A 12,997-nucleotide genomic window follows, 5' to 3' on the forward strand; every position below is an offset into this window, starting at 1 on the left:
ACCAGCAGCAGCACCTCCTTCCTATTCCAGTGACAGAAAAGTAGGTCAGCATGATGGGGCCACACAAATACCACTATAAATCCCATCCATGATAAGCTGTCCAAGTTCATTCTTGTTTTATTGCACATTGCTCAGGTTTCATTCAAATCCTCTTTTGCATATGTTCTGTATTCCCCACAGAGCGCCTGGTCTGTGGTAACATCACTCCTGTGGTTTCTTCCCCTTTCCAGTGCTGAGATGGCAACAAAAAAATGTAGTAATTTGCCCTGAAGAGACTCACAGACCCAACTTAAAGAGAATGTTTAAATATGTAATAACATATAGACTCCACTAACTCTGGACAGATTGTATTAATGACTTGTGTTTACATCTAGGATCAAGTACCTTCTAGAAAAAATGGGAGCTAGAGCCACTGCACCAAATTTCCTGCTCATGTTTACCTATTAAAATCCACCAAAACCCATGTATTTAGCTGAGAACATAACAAGAACAAAACAAGACATGTGAACTACAACTTGTAGTATCTCAGTACCCTTCCCAAAAATGCAGATATGAATGTTTGGGGCTGGCAATTGTAATTGTTATGGTCATTAGTAAAGCCAGAGTTATTCAAGTGATTTCTGAATTGAAACTTTTCAAAAATCACAAATTTGGTGCTGGATGATCCTGTTATTTTAAAAATTGTATTTGCTGTTTACAGTTGTTCCTCAAATAGTGAGTAATGCTTGCTTTTCAGCTTCTCTCTTTTTATATACATTACACGATTATAAATACATATAGGGAGCACACATAACTACCCATGTAAATGCATGATAATATATATGTGATAAGTAGTGGAAGCACACAATGGATTGTAAACTTATATGAAAAATAAAATTCATAAGTAACTGGGATTGCCTCACCTGTGGCTGCCCATGAACACACTTCCCACTTGTACGGGAAATGGTCTGGTTCTCTGAACTTAGAGCTGCCATTTGAAAAACCAGCTTGAGTAGAGATTACCTGTGCCCCAGACATGTGAACACACCTTTCCAGTTCCTACTCTCTCCTGTGCTGTTGTTTAAAATAAAACTAATTTAATGTCCTGTACCTTGGGATGGGATTCATTTCAACCAACTTCATACCTTTATACAGCACAGACATCTATAGCTGAGCTAGTCACCAGAGGATCCCTTCATCGTACACAGGGACAAACTGGCACTTGAAGGACTTGAATCACCTGGCCAACTGTAGATATTTATCTTGGGATAAAACTGATCCAGTACTAGCAGGGACCAGGAGGAGATCACTGGATGAACAGCTCTGATGCAGGCATTCATATTGCAGATATTTATGAACTAGGAGATATGTCAGAGGTGGCTTCCAGGCACAGATGCCTCAGACCACTGGAAAAGGGGTGTTGCGTCAGCTTCTTGGCAGAATTTGGAATTTTCTGTCAACCTTTCAAAGCTCAGGATAACCATTAAAAATTGTGTCTATGTTGTTCGTGGAAGAGCTTCCTTACTTCACATTGAAAGGTTTTTCAGTCTTCTTGGATTGCTGGTAAATTAAGGACTGTCACATTCACAGAGGGGAAAAGGAGTGCCTGTAAATCTCCAAAGCCTCCTAAAGTTAATTTTTCTGTAGTGAGTAGGGGCTTTAGGTGATGGGGCTCTGCAATATAAATGTTATAAGCATTGTTTTGTTGCATTACTAACAAGTAGCAAACGAATAAGGAATTTAGTTAGGTCATCCTCAGAGAAATATTGATTGATCTATAATGCACATCGTACCTGGTGGCAAACTGTCCGTGTGTGTGTGTATATATATATGTATGTATGTATGTATGTATGTATGTATTAATATGCACTTCCACAACCTCCTACTCTGCATCTCCTTATTTTAGTTGGTGGTCTTTCTCCTTAACTCAGTGTACAGGTCTTTCACATGGGAGAGAGAAAGTGCCTGTAACTCCTGTTTGCACCCTTGCTGAATGGGTCATTTCAGTGGGGCTGGGGTGGTCTTCTCTCTTGCTCTTTTTCTCTCTCAAAGAGCTGTCTGAAATATACAACAGTGAGAAAGATTAGTGGCTGCCCTGTGTTCTGCTGCCAGTGGGTTCAAGTTTCCAGCAGTGTTGTACTACCTGACTGAAAGAAAATGGAATTATAATTATGTAGTGATGGAGGTAGAACTTCCCAGGCATGCGAGGGAGAATTACAGTAGTGCAATGCTATAACCTCTAACTATAAAGACGATGGATTGAAAGTAAAACACTAATGGTCTAGTTGAAATGTCAAGATTTTCTCTAATTCCCCAACTTTTCAACCTCTTTTTTGAGACCTTTTTATTAGCAGCATTGTGGTTACCTTCTTTTAAACTGACAGTAATCGGTACCAGGTCCCTGGCATGTGTTTGGTCTACGGCAAATTATCTTCTCCTTTTGTGTTTCCTCCATTTTCAACAAGTCTGACTGGGAATAGATTAGCATACAAAGGTATTAACCAAATATATAGGAAAGTACTGCTAGGAAATGTTGGCAAGGAATAAATTGGCTGATGGAAAATGTCTTTCCTAACTAACTCTGTGGGTTCTGAATATGAAAATAGTTGCAGATTACAGGATGATAGGTGCTGATGTGCTAACACTGGTTAGGCTCATATATTTTCACAATTTCTTAACTGTTTACTTACTCTCTCCTACAGCAATACAGAGAATATTTTTTTCACTCTTTTGGATATGAATTGAATTCCTTTCAGATAGAATGAAGTAATCTGTCCGAGCTGTCAAGTTAAATCAACAATCCTACCATACAGGAGTTAGGGCTAAACCCTTTCTTACACAGTACAAATACGTGTTTTCTGCATGTTCCCGGCCTGCCAGCAAAATGATAACGACAACATTTCAGTCACTTATCCAAAAGTTTTGCTCCAAAACAATTTCACATAGAGAAAGCATAGGTTTTTACATAGCGCATAGTGCAAGTTTAACCTGCATTTCTTTAGACTATTTTCCAGGTTAAAAAGGGTCAATCCTGCAGGCAGCGTTAGACATGGAGACAGTTTTCTTGTCTTGTGAACTCTTTTGAAAGATGTGAGATAGTCTTCCCATTTCACACTGTCAGGAAAAACAAAGGGGTGCTTTCCTTTTTTTAACCAAACAAATAAAACTGCAGGACAAGGCATGAGATGGATCTCTGACTGCACACACTGCTTTAGTTTTTGCTTGCTCCATGGCTGTGTTTCAGCCTGTTCCAACTAGCACCCTCCAAGAGGAAGCCTGGGTGTGGTTTGAGTATAGATCACACCAGCAGCTGCTCCGAATAGGAGCTGCAAACAAGAACTTCAGCAGCCTTGATTCCCTCTGATGCACTCCAAATCAATCCTACCCATTTTGTGCTGTCCCGTACTAGTAGTATCTTTACCCCTTTGCATGCCGTATACCAAGGCATGAAAAACAAATCCTTCACTTTCCTGCCATGAAAACATTCTCTAGCAATTCTCAATGTGTCTCTTAAAGTAAACATTAAATAAACTTAGACCTGAGAAAACACGGATAAAGGTAACGATATTTTGGGACACAGGGGAACAACAGATTCAGTGGAGACCAGGTTCCAACGCTATTTACGTGTGCACTGAGAATCGGCCTACTGTAGAGGGGTCTGATCCTAACAGGACAGACACAAAAGACTGCTCCAAAGCTTTCTTATTCAGCAGTTAAAATAAATAAAGAAGCCACACTGCATCCACATACCCCATAACAGGCAGGACCTGGATGCCTACCCAAGTCCAGGGACTCACGCAAGAAACACACTCGGATCACCAGGGTTTGGGAGCTCACGAGTAGATTGCTCATTACTCTTCTCAGGTAAGTCCCTCCATTTCCCCCCCTAGAATCATTCTATGGGTGTACGAATAATCAAATATTTATTAGATGGAATAAAAAAAAAGGACCCCTATGGCTCTGAAGCTTAAATCCCTTTACAAATGTGTACAAAAATGGGACCTGTCTAAAGACCTGAGTTACTGGAATAAAGTAGACCATTCCCTTCTCTCTAATTCTGACCAGAATGCTACTTTTGATCTGAAAACCTTCTTGTAAAATTTAACTGTCAATAACATGTTTCTGCAAGGATTTTTCATTTTGTGAGAATACTCCAGACTAGCTTTACATGAGGACCACACACTCACATGGACAGAAGATGTTGATGCTGATGAATTGCTGCTTTCAGCTGTAGAATTTAATTATTCTCATTCTCTACAGCTGGCATTATTGTGCAGTGATGTGTTTGTCTTCTGACACCTCGGGGGGGAGGTTGAAATGAAGTTTCTACGTTCCTAGTGCCAAAGGGACAGTTTGAATAAGAAGTGCTGCAATGAGACCTGCATGACTATGTCCTCTGGCATGAATGATGAATCCAGGTTCTTTAGATTTTGTTTTCCAGCAGCACTTACAGACTGAAAGCATTTCTTTAAAAATGTTATAGGAAAATTACACTAGAGTTAAGCCTATTTTGACAGATGAAAGAAATGAACTAGTTTATACCGGCTGATTTCTAGCCTGTGTTCCTGAAGCCTTTCTCTTCTTTTTTACAGGCTGGCAGGGTCACTAATCCTACTCATTTTCAGTTTGTCAGTCAATAATCACTTACGTGGCACGATGTCTTTGGAAATGACAGTTGAGACAACATGTGATGCGTAGTCTTCCGTCCACAATTCCTTCTTAAATAGCAATCTGAGGTGGCTGAAAGGACTGAATACTCTATATCTGATAATGACACATTCACCAAGCCTGTCATGAAGGTTTTTGGGGAAGTTTACAACACTGCTAAGTGGGAAATGTTTCTAGTATAATGGCATAATGAAGTCATGCAAAGCAGAATAATCCCTGCCCTTGGACTCAACTTTTTTGGGTTTTTTTCTCTAAGGCATTTTAATTGTGTCACAAGCAGAGGCCATCTGGCTTAAGAATGAATATTCATTATCTGTAGCAAAAGAGAAAAACTTGTGAGGGAAATGGTACCTTCCTGGCTCCCAGCTTGTACAGTATGCATCACTAAAACTGGTGTGTTGCACAGTTGGCTAAATTGCAATTTGATGCCCAATGAATGTCTTTTTAGGCTACTATCATCTTACTAGTTAGTTATTGTTTACCAGTTGGACTTCATCTGTTCAAAAAGAAGATCACTTTATGTTAAAAATTCCTAGGGGATAACATATTTCACTGCACTCTGCAGAGCACTATGACAGCTCACCAGCTTTTATTTACTGAGAAGTCACAGGGTAGAAATCTTTCTTTTTTTTTTTTTTTTTAGGAATAAACATAATTTCTGTCATGCATGCAACAGGTGCCATTCTTGTTTATTAAAAATGTAGAGAAAACATTTACAAAATGGAAATGTAAAGACTGCGTACTGAAGCAGACAATAAATTTCCTGAGAAAGAATTGAGCTGAGAGGGAATTAAACCATCCCTTTTAAAGGGTGGGCATTTTTTTCACAGTTTTATGACTGTCACCAATCCCTTGGCTTGGCCTGTTTTATTTCTGCAGGGGTGCCTCTCACTGCAGCTTGTTGTGGGAAAAGAAACCCCAAACTGGTTTGGCAGAGATTTTTCTGAGCTACATATGAAAAGTGAAAGACAATGTTTCACAGTTCCAAGAAACTCAAGCTGTTAATACTTTGAGCAAATTATATGTACGTATCATGGCCTATTTACAAGACTGTAGTTTATTTGTTTAAGTACCTAAACATCTTGAGGCAGCTCTGAGGTGGATGTTGAGCTGACAACCTTGCCTGCCACACTGAGCTGCCTCAAACACAAGCAGCCCAGAGAGAGTGGGGGCCAGGCTTGCAGTCGACTTGAATGCAACTGGGACCAGTGCTGGCAGAAATGCATTTAAAGGTAGTGGAGGCTCTGCCACAATATTCTGGAATTAAATCAAACAACTCTGGCTCTCTCCTGAGGGAATTTGATATGATAAATCCATGATGCATTTCCTCATCGGAGCTATCTGGGCTGTGTTGGCTCTCATGAGCACCAGGTTGCAATGGATGAAGCAATTTCCTGCACGCGTTTAGAAACCACTCTGGAATACTTCAATGTAATAAAAGTTAGTTGAGCCAATATGATTATAGAGCTATCACCTCATTTTCACTGCATTACTACTGTAATACTAGGAGGAAGATTCATATACGTGCACTCAGAAACGAAATTCCAGGGGAGAAGAAATCCATAATACCAACTATCCGCTAATATTATCAGACAACTGCATTTTCTTGTACTTGCTTTCTTACTTTTCTCAGGGGAAATTTACCCTAGTGCATGAGACCAACACAAGACCCACCTAAGCTTGAACATTGGGTACTATAGCCCTTGGTACACTGCTCTTAAAACTGCCAGGCAGGCTTTTAGTGCCAGCTTGCAGTTCTGCCGGAGTCGAACAGGGCATACCTATGTGATGAAGTGCTCCTGAATGTGAGAAAACAAGGCAAAGTCAGTCCCAAATACATAAACATATCCTAAGCAATATGCAAAGAGTAAAAGTGGAAGCTGTAACTCAGAAGTCAGGGAGAGTGGGAAGAGTGATGGGAAGAGTTTCCTTCTCCTTTGGCTTATAGGAAAAACACACCGAACATTACATAAAAATGTGAACATCTCAACCTGATAACTGAGGCATTCAGTTATCCAAACCTGAAGTTACTTTGACTCAAAAAGCAATTGATGCATTTGCTTTTCAGCAGTACACACATGGTGCTTCCATGCAAGTCAGGATGTCTGTCCCTCACCTGTTGCAAGGTAGAATTCCTTTAGAGTGGTATCTCATCCAAAGAATAGGAAGTGATCAGGAAACGTCAGCAGCATTAGTATTAGAGCTGTAAGTATGAGACTCCTTCTTGTGCTAGATCCAAAGTTATTTGATGTGTGTTCAGTGACATCTCATTCAGTGTCTAAACATGGTCAGTATAATACAAAAATGTCTCCCTGGGCACCAATAAAACTGGGTGAGATTCAGTGCTGGGAACAAGAGACTCAATTCTCACACTCAGACAGAGACATTCTGTCAGAATTCTGTGGCTCTAGAGTAAACGCTGAGCACAAGCTAAATATCTACATGAAACTGTTATGTTAGTAAGGTGAAGTAAGTCCAATGAAAAAACACCACCACCCAAGGCTGATATTTAAAATGGCAATCACAAGAGGCAAAACAAGTTTAATATATACGGTCTGGCAAAGCTGCATTCTTCTTCTTTAAGAATGCATTACATATTATGAGCATTCCTATTACAATTTTATTGCAATATTCAAGGTGTACTCAGAAGATACTATTATTTTTTTTTAAATATGGGTTTATTTGTTTGCATCTTATTTTACAGCCACTCTTCCAGCCTCCAGTTTCATTTCTAAAATTAAAGCTAGTGATATTTCCATATCAAAGTTTAAAATTAATTTGCTTTGTGGGACATGCCCCTTGATCTAAAATACTTTATTTTAATTAGGACATTTAATTTTCTCTAATGGAATCAGGTTCCATTCACTTGTCCAAAACTCCTTTCTGAAAGAGTTCTAAGCAATACACTTTCTCAGCACAAGGCCTCCCAAGGCTTGTCTGCATGAGGAGATTGCACTTATGCAGCGAAACTGATTTCAGATTGATCCACTTATACCACTATAAAAAGTTAATGAAGTTAACTGTAACTGGGTCTGCCCCACTTCTGGATCGGTTTTATCAAACAGCTTTAAGTTTCCTGCTGTGACCAGAAATAGATAATAGAAAATCAGGTACCACTACAAGTATGTGTTAGGATGAAAAAATTAAAGGAAAACTGTCCCACCTCCCCGAGCATGAGTCTCTGGAGCCACACAGTCTGGAGTATGGCCACTTCCCACCACCATTTTTATACAGCTTCCTTCTTCCCTTTGCCCTCTTCTCTATAACATGCTGCATACATGTAGACTGTGTAGACAGATCATGTTTGCTTCTCATTAAGAGAACATACAAGACACTTCCAAGGAACATTTTGCATATCCTGGCTCCGAGTTAGGATGGTGTTCTGCCCCCACGCACGCACACAGGCACATGGATAGGTCAGGACAGGGGTAATCAGTGCATGGGCACAGACAGTGAAAGGCATTCCCTTTCCTTACCGTGAGACCTCACTCCCTCCATTTAAAATAAGTGTTTGTTCTGGGAAAGGCCTGTCTTTATCAGTTTTATCTTTATCTTTATTAAAGTCTTCATCTTTATCATAACATGGAGAAATGCAATAAATACTACACATTATGATAAACTCCAAAAAAACTTCAGTTCCGTGCTGGCTACAGCTCTCACAATGCAGGTGCATGGCAACCAAATGATTTTAAAAAAATGCGTACCTTGAAAAATAGCCAGGCTGTCATCCATTTAACGACTTTTACAACCCAAAACACATGCTTGTAGAGCTCAGTATTCACTACTCCAGGGTCTACTACATTAGCAGTCACATGGCTTCCATCTGCAGTCAGAAGATGCTGTAGTTGATAGGTAAATAACACAAGGGCAAGTTTGCTTTGGGCATAGGCTCCATGGGGTGAATACGAACATCTGTATACAGGAGAGAAAGAGAAAGGGAGATGCACATGAAAATAATCAGAAGGAAAACAGAACTGCACAAACATCAAACGTCCTGCATTTTGCAATATCCAGCAAACAAACAGCTGTGTGTTGAGTCATCAGAAGAAACAGCTTATCACTGGCAGGCGTGTTATTTGCTGGAGTTCTGGTGATTATTCCATCAGACACCAAGTCTGATTTATGGCGGGGAAAAAAATTAAAATAACATTACACACTACCTGCCAGAACCTCTATGTCAACCTATTTAAACTGGAAAGGCTGAGGCACCACCCTCCAGGATATCGTCACCTCAAACTACTCTACCCTTCCTCACTGCCCTCTTCCCACACATACATACCCTGTTCCCACCCAGTAAATCCAAGCCTGATCATACTACTCTTGGTTATTATTATTTGTATTGCAGCAGGACCTACTAGTTTCTGGTGCAGGCTCCTGTGTTAAGCACAGTATAAATGAGCAAGGTAATCATTGCACCTGCCCCAGTGACACACCAGATTACACACAGATAAAAGAGATGGATAAAAAGATGGGGCAAGGAGAGCAGCTGCAAGTGTAACCACAGTTATGGCACACACAGCCATTAGAGCAAAGACGGCTGGCTGGGTCTGCACCAAACAGGAGGTGCGACGAAGGCACACAAATGCTGGGAGTTACGGCAAAATACTATCTGTTGAGAGCCCTGTGCACCTGCCTGCCTTTCAAGTCAAGCTTTCTAGGAACTACTGACAAGTTGGGTTTCACTGCATGTAAGCAGAAGCATTTATTTTTTATTTTTTTTTTAATAAGCAGGCTAGTTCCAGGGCAAATTAGCAGGTATGTCGTTTAAAATACTCCTCCTGACTGGGGCCTTGGTATCACTTCCACAAATTCCTGTGCCATGACAGTTCACTCTTGTAATTACTACAGCCTCTCATCTAACCTTTTTTGTGCTTAGCAGAACCAAAGGTAATTCCTGTCATTACAGACAGCTCATAGGCAAAGCAGGCAGGAGCCTAAAGCAACGGGCTCCTGGGGGCAGCAAAACTGCTCTGGTCCCCATCCCATTTGCCTCTGCCAGAACCTGGGGAAGCAGCACTGATTGCTGCTGCTGCTGCCTATGGGGATCAGGGGTTAGGGTCCCTGGGGCAGCAGCTACTGCTGCTGGAGGGAGCTAGAAGGGCACCTACCCAGGAGCAGATCTCTCTTTCCCGTCTCTCTCCTTCCCTCTAGCTGTTGTCCTGCCTCTTTGACAGCTGCAGCTACAACTCCATCCTCTACACCTTCACCCTTAGTGCAGCAAACGCCCATGCTGCGGATGCTCCCACTCTGCTGAAAGCTCGCTTTTGGTTTTCTGCGACTGCCACTATGTGCAAGGCTTTTATTTTTAATGAATAGCAAATATATCTCAGAGTTCTTTTTGTTATCTCATTCTCAATGAATACCTTATTTATAATATCCTGTACACTTCACCACAGAAAGCCCTGGCTGCTTGCAAACAGACTGACTCTCTGCAGAGGTATAAAGCTACTAAAGCAATGTAACTGTTTATGTTATCTGAAAGGACTCAGAGACTTGGAGACACAATGGTAAATCATACAGCTCAGCTACAGGAAATAAAAGACAACAACACTGAATCTCCAGTGTATCTTTTTCTTTTTCTTCTTCTTTTTCCCTGCTCTATTGTTCAAGCAAACCACAAACAAACAGGCTACAAAAGCAGTGTATAAATTGAGAGAGAATAAAAAAGGACAGCTGATCATAAACAGCCCTTCCACCAACCAATGGCCTGAGCTGTACCATGCTGGATATTAGCTCCATCACCATAAAGATATCACCTGCGCCTTGGGGTAAAATGGACTATTTTAAGAATAAAGAACAATCACTGCATGAATATAAAAGTGACTTGGCATCATTACATTTTAAATTCAGTAACGTCCGTGCTCTGATCTGAGACACTCAAAATGTCACCTTATGCTTCATGCATATTTCAACCCTTTTAACTTGAAGGACCAGATCCTCAGCTGATATGAGCTTCCCATTGTGCAGCCATGCGGGGCAGAGCTCATGCTACCCATGGGAAGATGCACTCACATGAAACCGCCCCTGCAGCCAGCTGGCAGCTAACCCTGGCACCTGTCCATCAGTGCCACCATTCCCCCACCAGTAGAGAACACAAGCTGGGGCACAGGACAAGCTTCCTGGGTTGAATTAGAGTGATCTTGTCTGGCAAGCAGCTCACAGGGAAGTGGTGCTGGGAAAGACCATGACTTGTTCTGCTTGGGTCTAGTTGGCTTTCAGTAACCTTCAGATGCCAGATAGGAGGATGGTGAATGCTCCCCATGACTTCCCATTCCCACATTTTGTGCAAGTGCTGTTTTGACTTACCTTGTGGCAATGAAGCATGAACTACAAGGGCCGGATCCTCAAAAGCCTTGTACTTTGCATAGATATCTATGTCAGAGAAACATGAGCACTGAGAAGATATAAAAAACTATCCAATCAGTGAGGAAGCCTTTTATATCACAGTGCGGAGATGCAAATGATTTGCAAGGCAGTGGGTAATCAGACTTCAGTAACACACTACAGATATGAAGGATATAAAACGGGATATACAGAGATACACTTTTGGCAGAATCCCTGCAATGATTACCTGCTCTATTCCCATTTTCTCTGCGTGTGCTTTTTGCTTTCCAGGAATCTGACATCAATGGACTACATAAGACAGAGGAATAACCTGTGATGCAGAACTGACAAGGACTTTCACTGAACAACTGTTTTGTTTGTGAGACCCCATCTTATTAGAATCATTTTGTTTAAATGACATACTGGGGAAAAAAATCAGCACTGCTTACTTGATTTTGTTACATCCAGTCTTGACTTTACGAGTCAGAAAAATTGGAGCATGTAAGCTCCTATACTTGTACCACAACTGCATCTCCCATGCACATACATGTAGAATCACAGAATGGTTTGGGTTGGAAGGGACCTTTAAAGATCATGTAGTCCAACCCCCCAACCTGCCACCAGACCAGGTTGCTCAAAGCCCCATCCAGCCTGGCCTTGGACACCAGGGATGGGGCATCCACAGCTTCTCTGGGCAACCTGTGCCATTGTCCCACCACTGTCATCATAAAAATTTCTTCCTTATGTCCATCCTAAGTCTACCCTCCTTCAGTTTAAAACCATAAAATGTATTCATCCTATGTATGAAATTAAGTGGCTTTAAAGCCTATGCATCTAAATCTAGCCTCTCTTGGTGCTCTACGCTCTGTATGTACATTTTCTACACTGAATGAAAGTATAATTATGTGTTAAATGAAATAATATTGGCATTATGCATTTCCACATTGCTTTTATTTTCTGGAGACTCTAAAACCTTTCTGAAATGGAAGTGCACAAACTGTGATGGCACACCAGTGCACGTGAGGTGCCTGTGACACTTGGACCCCTGAGGACACAGGGTATCAATGCTTCACAGCAAGGCAGGCAGACTCTCAAGTAGAGAAACCCTGCCTCCTAAGTGGCCAGTCAGGCAAAAGACTGGTAGCTCCCAGCTCCCAGTGGTGTATACGCACTGGCCAGTCAGCTACAGAGCTAGGAGGTACTGGTGTTGGGACTGCCCAGGGATCCATCCCAATGAATACTGCCCACCAGGCTTGAGCCATGCCAGACAGCAGGTGCTGTGGCATGGCAGGCCTGTGCATGGTCAGCAGCTAAGAACAACGAAGCAAGGACATGGTGGGAAGAAGTCCAGTGGGAAGAAGCGGTGTTCCTTGCATTGGTAGCTTGCAGAAGTTCATGCTCACCCCCTTTTTTGAATGGGGCTGTCTGTGGACTATTCTTCCTATCATGGAAAAAGTCTCCCCTGGGGGATGTCCCTCCATAGCATTTTGCTGAGTCAGTGCCGATAAAATAGGGCAATGCACAACTCACTAAATGGAAACTACAGGAGGAGTTAAGGCAGACAGAATTTAATTAGCTTCTTTGAAATCCAGCCAAGAAGAGCAGCAATATACAAATTCTTCTCCTTCCTTTTAAAATACTGTTTTATTGATTATATATCAAAGAATAAAGATTCATGATAAGGCAGGCTCTGCATTTTCTGTTTGAATAATTTTTAGCATAAATTCTTATTTTTGGCTTTAGATTTTTTCTGACATAGACTGACAAGTTTGAATTGTCATTACAAAAATTAGGAAGGAGAAGAGAAAGGAATTGTTTTGTATTTTTGCCAAAACAAAACAAGTAAGTATTCAATTCTGGGGTTAGTGAGTGCTTTGTGGTTTGCTGATATTTTTTAATTTTTTTAAATTATTTTTTTAAAATTATTTTCCACCAGAAGCTGATTTTACCACTCATCTCCATGGTGCTGTCTCCAGCAGCACTCTCCCTAGCATGCTGGGGCAATGCTTGTAAAAAGTAATGAGAA

General features: G+C 41.2%; 1 protein-coding gene across 1 annotated transcript in view; it reads right to left on the bottom strand.

The window, feature by feature from the left end:
* DHRSX (dehydrogenase/reductase X-linked) overlaps window positions 1–12,997 on the bottom strand; it is a 167,926-nt gene that overhangs the window by 22,045 nt on the left and 132,884 nt on the right. The window contains exon 6 of the mRNA XM_037376342.1: window positions 8,352–8,559. Coding sequence (XP_037232239.1) covers window positions 8,352–8,559 — 208 coding nt within the window. The remainder of the gene's footprint in view (window positions 1–8,351; window positions 8,560–12,997) is intronic.

Source organism: Falco rusticolus, chromosome 2 (genome assembly GCF_015220075.1).
Source record: "Falco rusticolus isolate bFalRus1 chromosome 2, bFalRus1.pri, whole genome shotgun sequence".
NCBI lineage: Eukaryota > Metazoa > Chordata > Aves > Falconiformes > Falconidae > Falco > Falco rusticolus.